This window comes from Urocitellus parryii, chromosome 4 (genome assembly GCF_045843805.1).
Source record: "Urocitellus parryii isolate mUroPar1 chromosome 4, mUroPar1.hap1, whole genome shotgun sequence".
NCBI lineage: Eukaryota > Metazoa > Chordata > Mammalia > Rodentia > Sciuridae > Urocitellus > Urocitellus parryii.
In genome coordinates this window covers 173,434,441-173,457,316 of record NC_135534.1, presented here as the reverse complement: position 1 = coordinate 173,457,316, position 22,876 = coordinate 173,434,441, and the positions used below count along the sequence as shown (strand labels likewise).

Below are 22,876 nucleotides of genomic sequence, written 5' to 3'. Positions count from 1 at the left end.
AGGAAAAAAAAAAAAAAAAAAAAAAAAAAAAAGCAAAGCAGGAGGCATCACAATACCAGACCTTAAACTATACTACAGAGCAATAGTAACAAAAACAGCATGGTATTGGCAACAAAATAGACATGTAGACCAATGGTACTGAATAGAAGACACAGAGACCAACCCACATAAATACAGTTATCTCATACTAGACAAAGGTACCAAAAATATACATTGGAGAAATGATAGCCTCTTCAACAAATGGTGCTGGGAAAACTGGAAATCCATATGTAGCAAAATTAAATTAAACCTCTATCTCTCACCATGCATAAAACTCTACTCAAAGTGGATTAAAGACCTAAAAATTAGACCAGAGACTCTGTGCCTAATAGAAGAAAAGTTGACCCAAATGTTCATCATGTCAGATTAGGCCCTGACTTCCTTAACAAGTCTCCTAAAACTCAAGAAATAAAATCAAGAATCCATAAATGGGATGCATTCAAACTAAAAAGCTTCTTCTCAGCAAAAGAAATAGTCATTGAGGTGAAGAAAAAGCTTATAGTATGGGGGCAAATTTTTACCACATGCACATCAGATAGAGCATTTGTATAGATCATCAGATAAAGTTCTTTGTGTATCTCCAGGATAGACAAAGAACTCAAAAGACTTAATACCAACAAAAACCCAAAAAACAACCCATTAATAAATAGCCTAAGGAGGGGGGGGTAAAAAAAAATAGCCTAAGGAACTGAACAGACACTTCTCAGAAGAAGATATACAAGTAACCAACAAATATATGAAAAAGTGTTCAACATCTTTAGTAATTAGAGAAATGCAAATCAAAACTACTCTAAGATTTCATCTCACCACAGTCAGAATGGCAGTTATCAAGAATACAAGCATTGGGCTGGGGATGTGGCTCAAGCAGTAACGCACTCGCCTGGCATGCGTGGGGCGCTGGGTTCGTTCCTCAGCACCACATACAAATAGAAAGATGTTGTGTCCACAGGAAATTAAAAAATAAATATTAGGGCTGGGGATGTGGCTCAAGCGGTAGCGCGCTCGCCTGGCATGCGTGCGGCCCGGGTTTGATCCTCAGCACCACATACCAACAAAGATGTTGTGTCCGCCGAGAACTAAAAGAAAAAAAGATAAATATTAAAAGTTCTCTCTCTCTCTCTCCTCTCACTCTCTCTTAAAAAAAATAAAAAAAAAATAAAAAGACTTTATCCTAGAAACATTTAAAAAAAATATTAAAAATCTCTCTCTCTCTCTCATTAAAAAAATGACATTAAAAAAAGAATACAAGCATTAATAAGTGTTGGAGACACTAATCTGTAGGATATTTAAAGCATTCAAAAACATTAACACCAAGAAACCAAATAACCCAATCCATAAATGGGCCAAGGAACTTAACAGACACTTCTTGGAAAAGGATATACAGGGCTGGGGATGTGGCTCAAATGGTAGCGCGTTCGCCTGGCATGCATGCGGCCCAGGTTCGATCCTCAGTACCACATACAAACAAAGATGTTGTGACTGCAGAAAACTAAAAAATAAATATTAAAAAATTCTCTCTCTCTCTCTCAAAAAAAAAAAGAAAAGGATATACAATCAATCAAAAAACATAAGAAAAAATGTTCAACATCTCTAGCAATTAGAGAAATGCAAATCAAAACTACTCTAGGATTTCATTTCACCCCAGTCAGAATGTTAGCTATTAAGAATACAAACAACAATAAGTGTGGGTGAAAATGTGGGGGAAAGGCACATTTTCCCACATGCTGGTGGGACTGCAAATTGGTGCAGCCAATCTGGAAATCAGTATGGAGAAACCTTGGAAAACTGGGAATGGAACCACCATTTGACCCAGCTATCCCACTCCTAGGTTTATACCCAAAGGACTTAAAAACAGCATACTACAGGGAAACAGCCACATCAATGTTTATAGCAGCACAATTCACAATAACTAAATTATGGAACCAACCTAAATGCCCTTCAGTAGATGAATGGATAGGGAAACTTTGGTATATATACACAATGGGTTCAAATCTTAGCACCACATATAAACAAATAAATAAATAAAAGTCCATCAATAACTAATAAAAATTTTAAAAAAAGAAAATAAAATTGTGGTATTTGCAGGTAAATGGATGGAGTTGGAGAATATTATGCTAAGTGAAGTAAGTCAATCCCCCAAAAAATGAAAGGTCGAATATTTTCTCTGATTAGTGGATGCCTATCTATGATGGGGGTGAGGTGGGGCATGGTATGAATGGAGGATCTTTGGATTGGGAAAAAGGGGAGGGGTGTAGGGGTAGGAAAGATGGTGGAATAAGATGGACATCATTACCCTAGGTACATGTGATTGCATGAATGGTGCGTCTCTACACTGTGTATAACTAGAGAATTGAAATTTTGCACTCCATTTGTGTACAAGGAATTGAAATGCATTCTGCTGTCATGTAAAACTAAGTAGAACAAATTTTTTTAAAAAATAAAATAATAAAAAAGTACTTTACAAAATATTATTATCATTCTACTCATTATTGACACAGTAGGTAGGAGATTTATATATGTGCACATATAGAGAAAGATTAGGGCCAGCATGGTGGCACATGCCTATAATCCTAGGAAGCTGAGACAGGAGGATTGCAAGTCAAAGCCAGCCTTAGCAACTTGACGAGGCCCTAAGGATCTTAGTGAGACCCTGTCTCAAAATTTAAAAAAAATAAAAAGGCAAGGGATGTGGCTAGTGGTTAAGCACTAGTGGGTTCAATCCCTGGAACAACAACCAAAAAATAATAATAATTTTTTGGGGGATGCTGGGGATTGAACTCATGGCCTGTCACAAGCTAGAAAAACATTCTACCACTGAGCCATCCCCAGCCCATCTTCATATATATTTAAATTTTAGGTTAGATGAACATTAATATTCCCAATCACCAGTTTACATTGTAAAACTTTTAGTATGGTAATAAGTGAGTAGTTGGTGAGCACTGGGTGATTTCCAACATTTTACTAGCAATCGCCTGCATGGCAGACTAAATTAAAATTAGAAAACTAAACAATTGCTAAAAGAGGGACCAAATGCTTAAGGACACACTAAAGTTTGCAAAAAAAATTCCCGTGCTGCATCAATATTACTGATTAATTTTCAACCAATGTATCATTTCCACCAATTTAGTTTTTTAGTTCATCATCTGTTGTTGCCTTCCCAAACCTTTTCCTGGGTGCTCTCTGCATGCCAAAAATAGCTGAGTGGGAGCGGCCTCATATACTCCAACCCTGTTTTGTGGATTGGGGAACAGAAACCTGAAGCAAGGAGTGAAACAGGGTTGGTTATACAGTGAATTTGATGTTCAGCTTGGACTCAAAAAACCCAGGTCAGTGTGCAAGGCATCAGAGTGGTGGGTCATATTGTAGCACAAAGAGGGAAGGGACTGTCTTCACTACCTCTAAAGCATCCAGCCCCATAAAATTTTGCCCCAGGGCCCAACTCCAAAATAGCTCCTAATTCACTCCCATCTAATTCTGCCCAAGCTCTGGCCTTACCTGAGATCCCATCTCACTTTTGACCTTATCTCCTCTCTTACCCTGATAATATTCACAGGAAAGGAATAAAGGCAGGTCTCCCCCCTCTTCCAGGCATATCTCTTCCTCCCTGAAGGAAGAAACCTAGCATCCTGATTTTACTTAGGATCTCCAGAGGGGAATTAAGGGCACAACCTTAGACTTCTGGGGCTGCAGTGGAAGCTAGTTCCTAAAGGAGGGCTTCTGACTTCAGGAACCCTGGTACTGCAGCCTCCCCCTCCCCTGCTCTGCTGCCACCTGCTGAGCATGTTGGGATGGGTGTATCGGGAAGCGACTGAGGCTATGCAGGTTCCAGACCTGGCCTTGTCTTTGGCACCCTCTAGAGGAAAGTTTCATACATAGATTGGATTTTGGATAACTGAACTCTATACCCTGGGGGGTGCTGACCTCAGAAGCTCCCTGGACTTATTGTCCACCACTCCATTGGCAGGTGTCCTTATGGTCTGCAGACCAGCAACATCTTCCTTATGTCTTATCACTGTATCATCTGCTCAAATCCCTAGCTGCCACCTTGTCCTTCCAGACCCAGCCAAGATTTGACTCTAAAAGATCTCTTGGAGCTAAGTGTGGTCGGACAGGTCCTCGGGAATCTGAAGCAAAAGGATTGGAAGTTTGAAGCCAGCCTAGTGACTTAGCAAGACCATGTCTCAAAATTAAAAAAAAAATTTAAAAGGGTTGAGGGTGGCCATGCTGGTACCAAAAAATAAAAAGGTTTGAGGGTGTTGCTCAGTGGTAGAGTGCTTGCCTAGCGAGTGAGAAGTCTTGGGCTCAATCTCTAGTACAGCCAACAAACAAACAAACAAAACAACAAACAAAAAACCCCAACCTCTCAGACTGCAGCTGGTCTCCAGGCTCCATCCTGACCCCATCTTGGTCACTGAGCTCCTACAGCCCTGAGCTCGATCCCTCACGGTCCAGCTTTGCTCCTTCATGAGGCCTTCACTGACTTTCCTAAGGGAAGCATTTTCCTAAGGACAGGGCCTAGGTTTCCCCCTCTTGGCCTCAGACAGGGGGCCCCTAGGGGACTAGGCCTGGGTTCCCCCTCCCATTTGGAATGGGATTTCCCTGAAAATATTGCTTTTGTGTCCTTCCCTTCAGATTGGGGCCCTTGGGGACAGTTCCCGAGTCCCCTTCCCTACTTCAGGTCAAGGACTCCCTGAGGACGGACTCAGAATCTATTCCCCCACCCCGCCCCCCAGTTGACTACTGATCTCCAGAAATTTCTACCTCCAGTCCCTATTCTGTAGCTGGCGGCCTAGGAGCCTCTGTAGCCTTTTGCCAGGTTTGGGACCCTGGAAGAGCTACCTTAGGCTCTGGTCCTGGAGACAGGCCCATCATCTGGCTTAGAGGATTGTTCTTTCCCTTGGGACTGAGAGGAGAAAAGTGCCTAACTAGAGTTCCACAACTGACTTCACAAGGGCTGCCTCAGAACTTACTTTCCAGGGTGCCATTGGCAGGCGGAAGAATGCTATTTTGGGCAGTGCGTCTGGACTTGGCTCAAGTGGCCAAACCCTGTCCTACTGACCTCTCCCCTGGAGGGGCAGGAGCAGCACTTGAGGCTGCTCTGGGAAGGGCTGAGGGGCGGGCTCTGGACGAGGGACAAAGAGATAGTTGAGCTCCAACTGGGGGTGCAGACTGTGCTGACAGTAATGGAGGAACAAGACTGAGACCTACTTTAACTGAGAAGCCCCCAAGATAAAGGCTGAGACACCTAAGGCACTTCAGCAGAGTGAGTGGGGATTCAGGCAGGACTGGGGCAGGGTGGTCTCCTCAAGGTGAAATCCTGGAAGGGCCATGGGGGAATCATGTGGGGAGGAGGTGGCTGAAGGATTGACTGTGAAACAAGCACCAACTGGGGGAGTTGAAGGCTTGGCTTTCTGTTCTGGTTCAGTCCTGTGTTGCTGTGTGATATGAGCACATAGCACCCTCTCTCTGGGCCACAGTTTCCTTACCTGTTAGTTGACTTCTGGGACGACCAGAGCAGCTTGGTGGAACAGACTGAGAGAATGCATTGGGCTGGGAAGTCAGTAGAGCACAGGGGTGGGAGGAGAAGAGAGCTGTAGAGGATTTACCCTGGACCAAGGCAAAAGGGAGGCAGGTCACCGACAGGCCAACTGTTAGCTTGCAGAAGCATCTTCTCCCTGGGGTCCCCCTCCCTTGGTGCTGGAGAGTTTCTGCCTTCAGAGTTGAGGATATGAATTTGTGCTGCAGTCAGAGGAGATTAGGTTAGAGAGTGAGGTCATGCTGGGCACGGTGGCACATGCCTGTAATCCCAGTATTTTGAGAGGCTGAGGCAGAAGTATAGTGAGTTCAAACCCAGCCTCAGCAACTCAATGACACCCTGGTCTCTAATAAAATATAAAAAAGGGCTGGGAATGTGGTTTTGTGGTTAAGCACCCCTGGGTTCAATCCCTGGGTGCGGGGAGGGGGGCGGAGAGAGAGAGAGAGAGAGAGAGAGAGAGAGAGAAAATAGGATGAGGAAAACGCAAGGGTTATTTTCATGCTGTCAGTTTGAGAGAAAAATAGGAGTGGCTGTGGGGGGGATGTTTGAGGAAAGGTGTGTGGGGGGGTTAGTCTTTGTTCTGAGGTGGAGGCATGGGCTAAATGAGTTTTCAGGGCCACATCCTGTGTGCATGAGTGTAGGGAAGAGGTCCTGGAAAGTCACAGTTTAAATCATCAACAAGTGAGCTTGAGGTTAGATTAAAGGTATGATATCTGTTATGAGAGACTGGAGTCACTGAGGGGAGGCTGCAGACCTTGCACTGTCCAAAACTGAGTGTGTTGCAGACTTGGGAAGGTCAGGAGGACCTCTGAAGGGCCTGGCCCAGAAGTCAGGGGTCCTGAGGCCAGCATGGGTAGAGGGGTGGGGACTCCAGGGCCTCTTGCTATTGGCTGAGGCACACCCAGTCATGCCAATTTGGCTGAGTTGAGGGGGTGGCACTAGCAGGAGCTAGCTGCCCAGTGACTTCTCCCCTGTGGGACTGAGTCTGATGGGAATGTGGGACGGTGTTCTGCATCCCACAGCCCAGTGACCTCTCTTTGGCTTCACAGCATCTACAAATCTGAAGGACAAGATATGGCTCAAGTAGGTGGGCAGAGGCGGTAAGTACCCCACCTCATTCCCCATCTCAGCCTCCTGTCCTCCTCCAGGCACACCTTAGTGTCCCTCCTGTCCTGTCCTCAGCTTCTCCCTTCTGGCAGCTGCTCCCCTAGTCCCCATCCTTCCTGCTTCCCTCGAAGCCCATGGATGAGAGAAGTGTGTCTCCTGCCTGTCTCTCATGTCCTCACAGCACAGGTAAGCCCAGGCTGGGCCCTGGGGTGAGGGGCTCAGAGAGACAAAGGGTTCAGGGTTGGTCAGTGTGTTCTGACTGCCCCTCTCAGCTGAACTGAACTTCCCATTTCTTGGCCCCTTGGGATGGAACAAGAGCCAGAGTTTTTGCACCATCTAATCCCCTTTAGCTCTCTGCGGTTCCCCACCCCCGCCTCACTGTCCCTCCTGGAGCCACACACAACCTTAGCTTTCTGCAGGCAGCTCAGAGTCCTTCTGTGACTCATCCCTCTGCCTGAAGTGCTCTCCCACAGTTATCTACTTGGTGCCTTCCTTCCCCTCCCTCATGTCTAGTCAAAGGCCATCTTCTTGGGGCTGGGATTGTGGCTCACGTGAGAGAGGCATTGGGTTCGATCCTCAGCACAGCATAAAAATAAATAAAGGTTAAAAAAAAAGACACAAAGAAAAAAAATCAAGAAAAAAAAAAGACAAAAAAAAAGACACTTCTTTTTTTTTTTAAATCTTAATATTTATTTTTTAGTTTTCAGCAGACACAACATCTTTGTTTGTATGTGGTGCTGAGGATCGAACCTGGGCCGCACGCATGCCAGGCGAGCGCGCTATCGCTTGAGCCACATCCCCAGCCCAACACTTCTTAAAAAAAAGAAAAAAAGTCCATCTTCTCAATGCAGCTTACTCTGCCTACTCCACTTACAATCACACTCCATGCCTGCCAGCTCCCCCTTTCCTTATCCCAGTTCCCCCATGGGTTCTACTACTTTCTAACCCATGAATGCACTTGTTTATTTCATTGCTGTCAGCTCCACAAGAGCAAATTTGCCATTTGTGTACTCTTAGATTGAGAGAATGAATGTTCCTCCCTCCTGTCCCGATGAGATTGCTGTGTCCAGCCCACATCTTCCTCCTGGGCTTTAGACACCAAAGACCTGTTGGTGTCCTACAGACAACCCAGATCCTAGTTGAAAACAGCCTCCTTCACTCCCTCTGAGTGTGTTCCTCTGCCTGTGACCTCAGCTCAGTCAGGTGTTCCCTTTTCAGTTGCTCAAGCCAAAAGTCAAGGACACATCCTTGACATTTCCCTCACATCTAGTCATATCTAGAAATATCTAGAACGTGTATGCCTCCCACCATTGATTCTACTACCACCCTACTTCTTCACAGCCAGTGTAATCACCACCTGCCCTCTTCTTCCTCTTTATCCTCCATACCCCAGCATCTCTCTCCTCTCCAGTCCTTTCCAGTCTTTTCCTAGTTTAGTCCTCCCCCTCACAGTCATTGGGACCTGAAATTCATTTAATTTTTTTTTTTTTTTGGTACTGAGGATTGAACCCAAGGGCACATAAGCACTGAGCCATCCCTAGCCTTTTTATTTTTTATTTAGAGACAAGGTCTTACTGAGTTGGTCAGGGCATTGCTAAGTTGCTGAGGCTGGCTTTGAACTTGTGATCCTCTTCAGCATCCTGAGCTGCTGAAATAACAGATGTGCACTACTGCACCTGGCTTTTTATTATTATTTGTTCTACTTAGTTGTACATGACAGCAGAATGCATTTTAATTCCTTGTATACAAATGGAACACAACATTTCAGTTCTCTGGCTGCACCATTTGTCCAATTATACATGTACCTAGGGTAATAATGTCCATTTCATTCCACCATCTTTCCTACCTCCACAACCCCTCCTCACCCTCCCCTTTGCCCAATTCAAATTTCTTCAATTTTTTACCCCCACCCCATCATAGATCAGCATCCACTAATCAGAGAAAATATTCGGCCTTTAGTTTTTAGGATTGGCTTACTTCACTTAGCGTAATATTCTCCAACTTTATCCATTTACCTGCAAATGTCACAATTTTATTCTCTTTTATTGCTGAGTAATATTCCATTGTGTATATATACCACCATTTCTTTATCCATTCATCTACTGATGGGCATCTAGGTTGGTTCCACAGTTTAGCTATTGTGAATTCAGTTGCTATAAACATTGGTATTGCTATGTCACTATAGTATGCTGATTTCAAGTCCTTTGGGAATAAATCAAGGAGTGGGATAGTTGGGTAAAATGGTGGCTCTATTCCAAGTTTTCTGAGGAATCTCCACACTGCTGTCCAAAGCGGTTGCAACAATTTGCAGTCCCACCAGCAATGTATGAGCGTACCTTTTTCTCCACATCCTCTCCAACTCTTATTTATTATTGCTTGCATTCTTGATAACTGCCATTATGATTGGGGTGAGATGAAATCCTAGAGTAGTTTTGATTTGCATTTCTCTAATTACTAAAGATGTTGAACACTTTTTCATATATTTGTGGTTCGTTTGTATATCTTCTTCTGAGAAGTGTCTGTTCAGTTCCTTAGGCCATTTATTGATGGGCTGTTTCTTTTTTCCTTTTTCTTTCTTTTCTTTTCTTTTGGTAGTAAGTCTTTTGAGTTATTTGTATATCCTGGAGATTAGTGCTCTATCTGTTGTACATGTGGTAAAAATTTGCTCCCATACTATAGGCTCTTTCTTCACCTCAATGATTGTTTCTTTTGCTGAGAAGAAGCTTTTTAGTTTGAATGCATCCCATTTATTGATTCTCTTTTTAAAATTTTTTTTTTTAGTTGTTGATGGACCTTTATCTTATTTATATGTATGTGGTGCTGAGAATCGAACCCAGTGCGTCACACATGCTAGGCAATCACGCTACCACTGAGCCACAACCCCAGCCCCGCATTTATTGATTCTTGATTTTATTTCTTGAGCTTTAGGGGATTGTTAAGAAAGTCAGGGCATAATCTGACATGATGAACATTTGGGCCTACTGTTCCTGTATTAGGTGCAAGGTCTCTGGTTTAATTCCTAGGTCTTTGATCCACTTTGAGTTGAGTTTTATGCATGCTAAATATGGATTTCCAGTTTTCCCAGCACCATTTGTTTAAGAGGCTATCATTTCTCCAATGCATGTTTTTGGTGCCTTTGTCTAATATGAGATAACTGTATTTATGTGGGTTGGTCTCTGTGTCTTCTATTCAGTACCATTGGTCTACATGTCTATTTTGTTGCCAATACCATGCTGTTTTTGTTACTATTGCTTTGCAGTATAGTTTAAGGTCTGGTATTGTGATGCTTTTTTTTTTTTTTGCTTAGGATTGCTTTGGCTATTCTGGGTTTCTTATTATTCCAAATGAATTTCATGATTGCTTTTTCAAGTTCTTTGAAGAATGTCACTGGGATTTTAACAGAAATTGCATTAAATATGTATAATAGTTTTACACTAAATCTGTATAATGTCCATTTTGACAATATTAACTCTGTCTATCCAAGAGCACGGAAGATCTTTCCATCTTCTAAGGTCTTCTTCAATTTCCTTCTTTAGTGTCCTGTAGTTTTCATTGTAGAGGTCTTTCACCTTTTTAAAATTTATTACCAAGTATTTTATACTTTTTAAGCTATTTTGAATGGGGTAGTTTTCCTAATTTCTCTTTCAGTGGATTCATCACTTTTGTATAGAAATGCATTTGATTTATGGGTATTGATTTTATATCCTGCTACTTTGCTGAATTCATTGATTGGTTCTAGAAGTTTTCTGGTGGAATTTTTTTGGACCTTCTAAATATAGAATCATGTCATTGGCAAATAGTATTAGTTTGAGTTCTTCTTTTCCTATGTATATCCTTTTAATTTTTTTAGTCTATCTGATTGCTCTGGCTAGAATTTCAAGGACTGTGTTGAATAGAAGTGGTGAAAGAGGGTATCCCTGTCTTGTTACAGTTTTTAGAGGAAATGCTTCCATTTTTTCTCCATTTAGAATGATGTTGGTCTTGGGCTTAACATAGATAGCTTTTAAAATGTTGAAGTTTGATCCTACCATTCCTAGTTTTTCTAGTGTTTTGAACGTGAAGAGGTGCTGTATTGTATTGAATGCTTTTTCAGCATCTATTGAGATAATCATATGATTCTGCACCTGGCTTTTTTTTTTAAAAAAATATTTATTTATTTATTTAGGTGCCAGGCATTGAACTTAGGGATGCTTAACCACTGAGCCACATCCTGATACCTTTTATTATTATTATTATTATTTATTTTTTAGTTGTGGTTGGACACGATACCTTTATTTTATTTATTTTTATGTGGTGTTGAGAATTGAACCCAGGTCCTGCATGTGCCAGGTGTACACTCAACCACTGAGCCACAACCCCAGCCCATTATTATTATTATTATTATTATTTTTAAATTTATTTTTTAGTTGGACACAATATCTTTATTTATTTATTTTTATGTGGTGCTGCAGATGGAACCCAGGGCCTCACACATGCTAGGCGAGCACTCTACCGCTGAGCCACAACCCCAGCCCTATTATTATTTTTTAAAAAATATTTTTTAGGACTGGGGATGTGGCTCAAGCAGTAGCACGCTCGCCTGGCATGCGTGCAGCCCAGGTTCGATCCTCAGCACCACATACAAACAAAAATGTTGTGTCTGCCAAAAGCTAAAAATAATAAATATTAAAATTAAAAAAAATGTTTTTTAGTTGTGGATGGACCCATACTTTTATTTTATGCATTTATTTTTATGGGGTGCTGAAGATCAAACTTAGTGCCTCACATGTGCTAGGCAAGTGCTCTACCACTGAGCCATAACCCCAGCCCTATTATTATTTTTTAAAAATATTTTTTGGGGGCTGGGGCTGGGGCTCAGTGATAGAGTGCTAGCCTGGCACGTGTAAGGCTCTGGGTTTGATCCTCAGCACAATATAAAAATAAATGCATAAAATAAAGGTATTGTGTCCACCTACAACTAAAAAACTACATATTTTAAAAAATATTTTTTAGTTGTCAGTGGACTTTTATTTATTTATATGCTTTGCTGAGAATTGATCCCAGTGCCTCACGCACACTAGGCCAGTGCTCAACCTCTGAGCCACAACCCCAGCCCCGCCGTTTTATTATTATTATTTTATTTTTGAGACAGGGTCTCACTAAGTTGCTTAGGTCATCACTAAGTTGCTGAGGTTGGATTTGAACTTGCAATGCTCTTGCCTTAGCCTCCAGAGTCACTGGAATTACAGATGTGCTTCACCGTGCCCAGCATCTTTCTGTTCATCCATCTGTGTATTTAGCTCTGGGATTTAGTTGAGAGTAAGAGACAGGTTCCCCCAGTTTTCATTGATCCAACCAATACATCTTCTATGGGCTTGGCACTGTGTTAGGCACTGAGGATAAACCAGGAAGTAAGATCCTATCCCATCTGTCCGTCCTTTCTCCCTCCCTCTCTCTTGTTCATTCATTCATTCACTTACAGATATCTCTTTGTGCTGACCTAGCTATACAGCCTGGTTCATTTTGCTGACACCTTCATCTTGGCAGAGGCTGGTGCATGTTTCAGGCCTCAGTGCTGTTTATAGAACCCAGCATCAGATTTTGCCACACCCCATGCTGTTTGAAAAGTGCCTCACTATTGCCAGATCCTGGTCTGTGACCCTCAAGTTCTGGCTCCTGCAGTTAGGCAGACGGATAACTGAGCTCCACTCTTCAGCCTGCTCTCTCCTACCCTGCTTCTCCTAGCAGCTCCTCAACACTTCAGGTTGCACTTTCTGCTGCCCAATGACCCCCTCTACAAAGTGGCCACATTGGTAGGTCCTTCCCACTTGTCCATTTCCTGTAAGAAGGAAGAAGGAGCCTGATTGGGCCATCTGCCCCAGTTCCTCTCCGTGATCCTGTGGCTCTCAGGTGTCTCTGATCCCAGCTGTCCTAGCTGCCCTGGGCACAAGGACGCGTATGTGGAGAAGCTGCAGGGTTACCTATTAACTCAGCCAGGAGTTGAAGGGCTGATGGGCAGTAGGCGGACTTGACTTTCCTTTCCGTCCATGGGCTTGGGCCGCTGCTTCAGATCCAACAGCAACTTCAAGATGGTCTCCTGGTCGGTGCTAATGAGGATACAAGCAACACTGCAGAAGGAGATGGTGCGGGAGTTCCTGGCTGAGTTCATGAGCACGTATGTCATGATGGTGAGTGGATGGGGGGCATGGGGTGGGGGAGTGCAGCAGGGGCAGTCCACAAATCTCTCCCAGCACTGATCCCATGAGGCATACTGTTACTTCCTCTGCCTCTGATCTGGGAGTCTGAGAAGAAAGCACAAGAAAGTAGGTGAAAGGCTTTGCTCAACAAGTCCTTTTGGGACAGAAAGGGCTCATAATAAACCAGGACAGGGTGAAACCATGAGCTGGGGAGTCAAGGGGCATAGATGGCAGTGGGGAAAAGGAAAACCAAGGGTAAAGGGGCTGCTGAAAACCTTGAATGTCAGGCTTTGAAAATTAATTTTGAGGACAATGGGGAGACATTGAAGGTTATCAAGCTGGGGAGTGATATGGCCATATCTGGATTTTAGAAGGTAGCTTTTGGGCACAGTGTGGAGACTAAGCAGAAAAGGCTAGGCTGGAGGGAGAGGAAGGAGCCAGTTAGGAGGCTGATCTAGATGGAATAGAGAGAGGGCTGTGCCAGGCATGGCAGCACATACCTGTAATCCCAGCGGCTCAGAGGTTGAGGCAGGAGGATCGTGAGTTAAGGCCCTAAGCAACTTAGAGAGACCCTGTCTCTGACTAATATAAATATATATATATATATAAAGTGGCTCAGTAGTTGAGCACCTCTGGGTTCAATTCCTGGTACCAAAAAAAAAAAAAAAAAAGAGGAGGGCTGTGACATGGTTGGGGATGGCAAAGAAAGCCCATATATAGAATTGTAGGAGATGGAATCAAGGAGACTTTGCAAGCAACAGATGTCTGATGGGCCATTCTGGAGCATGGAGCTAGTACAAGAAGAGGTGAGGTTGGTTTGGACGTGATCAGGTGAGATGTCAGTGGAGAATTCAAGAGGTAATAAATTGAATACAAGGCTCTGGAGCTCCAGAGAAGTTGGGCTGGGAGGAAAGAGAGGAAATGCATTAAATTGGGTAAAATTGTGCAGAGAGAATGAACCTGTGTGAGAAGGACTCTGGACACCTGGTTTCTTACCCTAACCCACAAAGTCACCAGCAGGTCTTGGGCAGGTCTCTTCTGGCTTTGAGCTTGTCTTCTCAGTTTTCAAGTATATAGCATCTAGCCTTCACGGGCTTTGGAGCTATTTGTGCTCTGGCTCTGCTATCTTCTAGCTGTATGTGATCTTCCACCAGCATTTAAACTGCTCAGAATGTTAGTTTCCTTTTGGAAAATGGGGACACTAGCATCAAGGTGGCAGACTTGTGTGAAGAAGGCCAAGTGCCAACACTTAGCACAGAGGTGTTAATACATATGTGTTGGTCCTTGTTATTATGACAAGTGCTCTCAGCTGCTTTTTCTTCCCTGCATCCCATTCTCTTACCCTCCTCCCTTACCTGCTTTGCCTCCTGAGCTGTAAGGACAGCACCCGGATCCTGTCCCTCCTTGATCCAGGAGAAAGTAATTCATTTATGACAAGACATTCTAGTCCCATGAGGGCTGTTAAACCTTGGAACCTCAGAGGCAGGAGGGTGCCTCTTTGGAGAGCCTTAGGGAAAGCAAGCACTGCCCGCATGCCTTGATACTTGCCCACATCTACCTTCCCTTTTTTTAAAAAAAATTTTTTATTTAGATAATTGTTGAGCACTTACTGCATACCAAACACTCTGATGCTAAACCCCTTACATGTGGCATCATCCCAAACCCTCACAATGACCCTGTGAAGTAGGTACTGTTGTTAGCCCCCATTTCACAGATGGGGAAACTGAGGCTCTGTGAGACTAAATCATTGGTTTAGTCATACTTTAAGATTAAATCCATAAGGGAATCCCATTATCATGCCCACCCACAAGAATGGGGTCCTAATTAGAGTAAGATATATTCTGTACTTAAATAATGTTATCAAAATTGATTCTACTGTTATGTATAACTAAGAAGAACCAATAAAAAATACTCACAAAAAATTAAATCTAGCCCAGTCTAGTATTAATTTTTTTTCTTTTGGTATTGACATCTGAACCCAGAGCCCTTTTTATTTTCTAATTTGAGACAGAGTCTCACTCAGTTACCCAGGCTGCCCTCAAACTTGAAATCCTTCTACCTCAGCCTCCCAAGTCACTGGGATTTCAGGTGCACACCACTATGCCTGGTTTAATATCATAATCTTGACCTTTAACCTCTATGGTCTGTCCCTTAGTTTAGAGATCACAGGCTCTCTAAGGCTGTCTTGTTAACTCCCCGCCTGCTATGATATGACCCTTGCTTTCAGGCATTGGGTAGTTCAAGACCCCTGTCTGGGCTGCAGTTTTTCTACAGTGGGAGCAAAAACACTTGCTACACAGATTTGCTGTGAGGATTGAAAGGAAGCAATGCTTTTAAAAGAACGTTGTGAGGTTTAAGCTCATGAAGGACATTGTATTGTTATTTTTAGTTGCCAGACATGTGCCAAGAAGTGGGGGCTTTTTCAGTTGATAGGAAGCTCAGTGAATCACCAGGGTAAAGGTTTTGCCAAAAAAAAAAAAAAAGGCTAGCGTGACCTTGGGTCCCATTTATTGCAGCCAGGATGAGGGAAGTGAGCTATTCTACTCTATAACCTCTAAGGTTATTGTCCTCAAAGCTGGCTTCCTGGCTATTGGGGGGACTTTGATGGGCTGGGTTACATTCACTTACCAGAGAGGGGAGAGGCTGGAACCATCGGTTCCCTGGAAACCCAAAGCTGTGTATGTGAGCAATAGGGCAAGGGTTGCAAACTCATATGCTACAGGGGCCAAGAATGTCAACTCAGGGTGGTAGGGACTTGGACACAGAGTGCAGACCTGTGTAAGGGTGTAACTGCCACTTCTCCAGCTGGCTGTTACCATGGAGGTGGAATACAGGCCAGCATGGCCTCAGCTTCTTATTTTGCAAGAGGACCTGAAACTTCTGTTTTTTAAAACCAAAACCTGTGTGCTGGATGGATTAGGTATGTGTATTGCCAATTGGCAACTCTGATACAGAGAATCATGTGGGATTAATTCACTCATTCATTATTTTTCTTTTTCTTTTTGGTGCCAGAGATTGAACTCAGGGGTGCTTAACCAGTGAGCTACATCCTCAGCCCTGTTTATATTTTATTTAGAGACAGGGTCTCGCTAAGTTGCTTTGCACATCACTAAGTTTCTAAGGCTGGCTTTGAACTTCTGATCCTCCCGTCTCAGCCTTCCGAGCTGCTGGGATTATAGGCATGCACCGCTGTGCTTGGCTCATTCATTATTTTTAAAAAAACATTATGTTGACATGGGGAAAACAGAAATGAGGGACCCTCAGTCTTCAGACTCTCCATGCCTGCTTCAGTCCCTTCACCCCCTGGGAGGTCCCCCAACTAGCCTGGCATGGCCTCACTCCTCCTATTCCTGTCAGTTCCTGTCCTCTCCTGCTGCATCCTCTCCTGGCCTTAAGCCAGCCATCTCTGGGCTCCCCTGCACCTTTCCTGGATTCCTGAGGGAACCAGTGAGCCATGCTCAACTGCCTGTCCTCTGTCATACCTGGCTATTTCACACTTTCTCAGACTTCCTTGAAACTGCTCTACATCTGCCTGTTTTTTTTGTTTTTGTTTTTTTTTTAATTAGCAAATAGTTTGATCTCCTGGTTGACAGAGAAAATCATTGGGCTAGCTTCCTGTGTTTCCTGGAAACCCAGCTATGTATGTGTGTCTACCTCCTTTTGTTCCTGTCCCTCTCACCACCTGTTACCTACCTGTGCATCCACACATTTCTCCTAAGCTAGGGTGTGTCACCTCCTTCCTGGAGGACTCCTCTACTTCAGTCCATTCTTCCAGCCCACTCACGCCCTTTGCTCTTTTTTCTTTCTTTCCTCTATCTTCAGCACGCCCACCCATAAACATACCAAAATCTCTCCACTTAACAGAACAAAACATCTCTCCCTTCATCTTGTGAACCTGTCATTTATCATACACTCTCACTTCTCAAAGAAGTTCTCAAAGAAGTCTCTATACTGGTACATTTTAATTCTCATCAGCTGGGATTGTAGCTCAGTGCTGGAGCACTTGCCTAGCATGAGTGAGGCCCAGGGTCCAATCCCCAGCACTGCAAAAAAGTTACCTCTGCTGGGCGTGGTGGTGCCCAACTGTAGTCCCAGATACTCTGAAAGCTGCAGCAGAAAGATAGATCCCTTGAGTCCAAGAATTTGAGGCCAGCCTGGGCAACATAGTGAGACCCTGTCTCAAATAAATGAATTCTTCCTTACCGCCTTACCACTTACCTAACAATCTTTCCTGGCTTCTGCCCCAACCCCCCACACCCATGGCCTGATAACACAGTGCTCATCATGTTACTAATGACCGCTGGATTGCCATCCAAAGGAATGTGCTTTCCAGGCAGGTCTTCATACTTGTGATCCAGAGGCTGCATATGACTAACCAAGTTGACCATGCCCTCCTTGGGAAAATCTCTCCCTGGTGTACTTTCTTTGTTCTCCCATTTTAACGCCTGCTCAGCTGAGATTTCTAACATCCACCCATAAATGCTGACTCTAATCAGCCTCCAGCTGTGTGCCCCCCTTCTCCTGGGGCCCTATTCACCCATGGCTTCATTGCAGTTCTCATGTCCATAATTATTTAGATTTTCTATTTCCTAAGCTTTAGAGCAGAACTGGTCAAGGGAAATAGAATTTGAGTTACATACTTTAAAATTTTCTAGTAGCTACATTAAAAAAGTAAAGAGCAACAGGTGAGAATAAGTTGTATGTTATTATATTTAACCCATGTATCCAAAATCCAACATGTAGTCAACATAAAATCGTTAAGCTAATTCACATTCTCCACTTCCAACTAAATCTTTGAAATCTGGCATGTGCTTTACACTTAGAGCAGATCTCAATTGGACAGTCCCATTTTAAGTGCATAACAGCTGCATGTGGTCACATAAATAGATATCCTTTTTTTGTTGTTGTTATTTGGTTCTGGGGATTGAACCCAGAGGCACTTAGTCACTGAGTTATATCCCATACCTTTTTTTTAATATTTATTTTTTAATTGCAATTGGGCACAATACCTTTATTTATTTTTATGTGGTGCTAGGATTGAACCCAGGGCCTTGCACATGCTAGGTGAGTGCTCTACCACTGAGCAACAACCCCAGCCCCAGCCCCAGACCTTTTTATTTTTTATTTTGAAATAAGTTCTAAGTTTATGTTGGCCTCACTAAGTTGCTGAGGCTGGCCTTAAACTTGCAATCCTCCTGTCTCAGCCTCCCGAGTCACCGGGATTACAAGTGTGTGCCACTATGCCTAATTTTTCACATGTCTAGATAACTTGCATAACACATATCTAGACTCTGATTTCTAGAAGCTAGACCTAAAACACATCGACATTTCAAAGAAGGTGACTTCTGAGTTTGATCTTACAGAATATTAAGTTTTTCAGAATATAGGATCAAGTATTCCAGCAGAAGGAACAGTATATCCAACACAGAGGCCTGAGACAGCAAGGAATGCATGGAGTAATGCAATTGTTTGATTTGAGACCACCTGTCATGGATCTGATCATGTTTCACTGTGTTACAGGCTGTGTGACCTTGGATAAGCCATTCAATTTCTTTTTTAAAAATTTTTTTTTTAGTTGTTTATAGGCCTTTATTTTATTTATTTGTATGTGGTGCTGAGAATCGAACCCAGTGCCTCACACATGCCAGGCAAGTGCGCTGCTGCTGAGCCACAGCCCCAGCCCCACCATTCAATTTCTTGAAGCTTCACTTTGCCCATCTATCAGTTGGGGAGAGTAATAGTGCTCCGAATAGAAATATCCTTCAGGTTGGCCTGAAGTATAAGATGCTTTGAGGGGTGCAGTTCACACCAATTATCCCCTCTTTGAAGCCCTGCTCACAACCCAAACTACAGGTGTGGGCTCAAGGTCAAGGTACCTGGATATATCTTAGGAGCCTCTGACTTTCCCACCTGTCCCTGTCTTCTTTCAAACCCATCACCTAGCTCTCACTGGCTCAGGTATGAGAGATCTCTATGGGGTAAGGGAGAAGAGGCCATGAGAGAGAAGGCTCTGGAAAAAGAGGGCACAGCAGAAGGTCTTTAAGGGCAATACTGGGGAGGCCTAGGACATGGGGGTGGTGAGGAGCTAGAACTGACTTCAGAGCTCTCCTCTGGGGTTGGGACTTCTGGGCAGGCAGCCACCTCAGAAACTCTTTTTTTTTTTTTTTTGCAGGTATTTGGCCTTGGTTCTATAGCCCATATGGTTCTAGGAGGGAAAAAATTTGGGAGCTACTTGAGTGTCAACTTGGGTTTTGGCTTTGGAGTCACCATAGGAATGCATGTGGCAGGCAACATCTCTGGTGAGTAAGCCCAGACCCCTTCTGATTGGGCAAGACCAGGTATTCCTGGCAAGCTGTTTCTTGCCCACCTCCAGCCAACCTTGTCTCTGATACAGCTGGTGCCTCACCCTTACTGGCTACCTGAAGGGAGGATGTGCCTCCGAACCCCTTGCCTTGGCTGCATGTCTTCCCCAGACTCTTCATGAACCCTTTTGACAGCGCCCCTGCCCCTGCCCTTTTTACAAGCTGGGTCATCTTAGGGAAATTATTCACTTCTGTTTCTCATTTTCCTTGATGGTGAAATGGAGATGGTGGTCCTTACTTTGTGGCGACCATTGTAAGGGTTCAATTAGAAAGCCTTTGTTACAGTACACAATCCATAAACACTCACCATTACTATTTATTATTGCTGTTGCTGTTAATATTATTCATCTTATCCTTTGTTTCTGCTCTCAATCTCCCCTACACCTGCCCCTCCCCACAGGGGCCCATATGAATGCAGCTGTGACCTTCACCACCTGCGCTTTAGGTCGCATGCCTTGGAGGAAGTTTCCTGTGTATGTTCTGGGTCAGTTTCTGGGCTCCTTCATGGCTGCTGTCACCATCTACAGCCTCTTCTATAGTGAGTGTTCTCTCCCGGGTAGTCTGCCTCCAGTCTCAGCCTCTTCTGAAACATGGGCATATCAGGTCTTGGTGTTCCGGTTCTGTAAAAATGTCTGGGAGAAAAGGCCTTGGAGGTGCTCCCCAACCCTCACCCTACAATCTGGGATGTTGGTGGGGTATAACTCAATCTGTCTCCACAGCGGCCATTATCCACTTCTCCGGCAACCTTCTGACAGTGACTGGTCCCACGGCCACTGCTGGCATTTTTGCCACTTACCTTCCTGAACACATGATATTGTGGAGGGGCTTCCTGGATGAGGTCAGTAGTGTAGGGTGATAGAAGAAAAGATTCTGGATGGGGACTGTACCAAGAATGTCTCCACCAGGGTGTTTGGATTTAGGGTACAATGGAGACTCCGTGGCTTGGCTAGGGCCTCAGTAGGCTGCCATGTCATCTACTCCCCAGATGTTTATCACAGGGATGCTCCAGCTGTGTCTCTTTGCCATCACGGACAAGGACAACAATCCAGCACTTCGAGGGACAGAGGCTCTGGTGGTCGGCCTCCTCATTGTCATCATCGGAGCGTCCCTAGGCATGAACTCAGGATATGCTATGAACCCGTCCCGGGACCTGCCTCCTCGCTTCTTCACTTTCATTGCTGGCTGGGGGAAACAGGTGTTCAGGTACCGCCCTTGCCAAGCCCCATTCCTGTGAGTTTTCTGTGGGGCCCCTGCTTGCAGAGGGGTGGGGCAAGCTGAGCAGCCGCCCAGGAGAGTCCTGCAGAACATCCAGATAGCTCAGGGAGCTGGGGTGGGTCCTGATGTTTTCCCAGACCAGCACAGATGTAGACCTTGCTCTGGGACTGTCAACCCTACCCCTGAATCGGGCTGAGGTGGGCCAGGGCCCCTGGCAAGGGTGTCACCTGGGGTGACTCCTCTGCTCTCTCTGTCTTGGCCTGAGGTGGATGCTAGTGCCACCCTGGGCATTGGCCTCCTCAGCAGTCCTGTCTCTTGCCTGCAGTGCTGGGGACAACTGGTGGTGGGTGCCAGTGGTGGCACCACTCCTAGGTGCCTACCTAGGTGGCATCATCTATGTCATCTTCATTGGCTCCAGCATCCCACGGAAGCCTCAGAGTTTGGAGAACTCCATGGTGTTCGAAGATCACAGGATAACTGAATTGCCCAAGACCAGCCCATCCACGACCTCCCCCATTGCCCCTTCAATCCAGCCTGTCCCATCCTTAAGTGGCTCCATGCCTTTAGAGCAGTTCTAAGTTGAGACTGTCATCCCAACTCACCCTAATAAAGAATGCCTTGTCCCACAGTGGCACCCTCACTTTGTGGGGCCTCCTGTGGTTGGGCTTCCCTCCTGGCTCCTTCCAGGAGCTCCAGTGTTTATGCCTTAGCTCAAGTCTGGAGCATAGAGCTGAGAGGCCTCAACTCTCTCCAGCACAGGAGCTGGGGTGTTCCCTGAGGGAGAATTGGGAGGAACTGACCTGTGGCCTTAGGGTGAGGTGACAGGCATAGAGGACTCTGAGGGGGGTGATTTGATGTAAGGCCCAGAACTAGCTGGGGGTGGGGCAACTTTGGGCATATCTTGAAGGTACCTTGTGATAGGATTCTAGAGTCCCCCCATTTGTCCCTTCTTTAGCCATGGCCAGTTCTTGGACCAGACAAAGCAAGATCAAGAGTGCAGATCAGAATTTCTCAATATTTTTTTTCATTAGTGCCTTCAGCATTCTTTTAAATATTTTCTTAATGACACTTTTTTAATACCACAGGTATACTAAACCTATGTTTACTTACTCTATCCGTGCTTCATACATAAAAATAATGAGACTCTTTTCATTCTTGTTCCAATTTTCATTCCCTTGGAGATGCGTGGTATGGACTGAAAGCTAGTAAGGGGTTGGACTCGTCTTCCTCCTTCCTGAAATAAGAGTTACCACACATTAAGGAGTTCCAGAGTTGGAAAGGAAGATGTAATGAGGGAAATATTTTTGATCAGTAAAAAGGCAAGAAAAAGTCTCACAGAGTTCACAGGAAACAGGTCCAGAGTCTGGGTGGCAGCTTGGCAGCCAGGATATGTTGATGATGGGGCCAGGCAGAAACCAGCCATCCTGCTTTCTGGGATGTAGAAGGCAGCATCACTTGTGGTTCTTGTTGTTGTTCATATATTTAGCATTTACTGTGTGCAGACCATGCCTGGTCACTGAAGATGCATGCCTAATGGCTAAGGCGAGGTCTCTACCATTAAGGAATGCAGTATAATGGAGGATAGGTACTTATGAAAAACGAGTTAGAAAGTAGGATGTTTAGAGCTCAGAGGGGGTCTTACAGCCAGCCTCCAGTCTTCTCAGAGGAGGAGGCAAAGTGGAGTGAGGATTAGGGTGTCCTTTCTGGGGCTAAGAGACATCTGACAGTTTGAAGGGACAGGAGTCAGAGGATGGGCTTCCTTCTGGTGGGAGGATGGTGAGATGATGGAGAAAGCCCACCTAAGCTGAGTGTGCAGGATACAGGCAATGGGGGAGATTGGTCTACAGAGAACATGGAGAGAGGCAATAATCCAGGAGCAGCAGCAGGTACCTACTGGGTCAGCACTGTGGGTGGAAATTACTGATGGGATTTGATCAAGCCTAGGAGATATAACTAGCAGGACTTGGGCGTGGTTTGGATGAAGGAGTGGGTGAGGGACAGGGAGAAGTCAATGATGACTTCCGGTTTCTGGCTTGGATGTGGGGGGTTGGTAATGTCACCACTGAAAGCAGAACACAAGGGAGGACTGATTTGGAAAGGAAGATAAGTAACATCACAGACATTTGAGTTGCCTATGGCACTTGAGGGGGGTGGGTGAGAGACGTGTGATATCTTGGGCAAATTAATCTCTCTGGGTCTTGATCTTCTTATTTGTTTTTATTTATTTTTTATGTAGTGCTGAGGATCGAACCCACGGCCACTGAGCCAAAACCCCAGCTTGATGATCTTCTTATTTGTAAATGAGGATAAGAGTATAACTTACCATGCTAAATGTGCTAATACATGTAAAATGCTGAAAAACAGTGCTGCGCCAAGTAAGTGCTCAATAATTGCAGTTGAGCCTTTTATGTGGTCTGGATCTCAGAAGAGAGCTAAAGGTA

General features: G+C 44.5%; 1 protein-coding gene across 4 annotated transcripts; it reads left to right on the top strand.

Annotated features, from left to right (window-relative positions):
• The first annotated feature begins 5,106 nt into the window (after positions 1 to 5,106).
• Aqp7 (aquaporin 7) lies at positions 5,107 to 21,063 on the top strand. 4 transcript variants are annotated; one of them, XM_026387924.2, is made up of 9 exons: positions 5,107 to 5,302; positions 6,625 to 6,675; positions 6,758 to 6,868; positions 12,732 to 12,849; positions 19,031 to 19,157; positions 19,621 to 19,758; positions 19,940 to 20,058; positions 20,206 to 20,423; positions 20,761 to 21,063. In XM_026387924.2, the coding sequence occupies exons 3-9, from the start codon at positions 6,852 to 6,854 to the stop codon at positions 21,011 to 21,013; spliced, it is 990 nt and encodes a 329-aa protein (XP_026243709.2). In that variant the 5' UTR covers positions 5,107 to 5,302; positions 6,625 to 6,675; positions 6,758 to 6,851; the 3' UTR covers positions 21,014 to 21,063. The 4 variants fall into 4 exon arrangements, with proteins under 4 accessions (XP_026243709.2, XP_026243712.2, XP_026243706.2 ...); XM_026387927.2 differs by lacking the exon at positions 6,758 to 6,868 and having other exon boundaries at positions 20,854 to 21,063; XM_026387921.2 differs by lacking the exon at positions 6,758 to 6,868.
• The last annotated feature ends 1,813 nt before the right edge of the window (positions 21,064 to 22,876 follow it).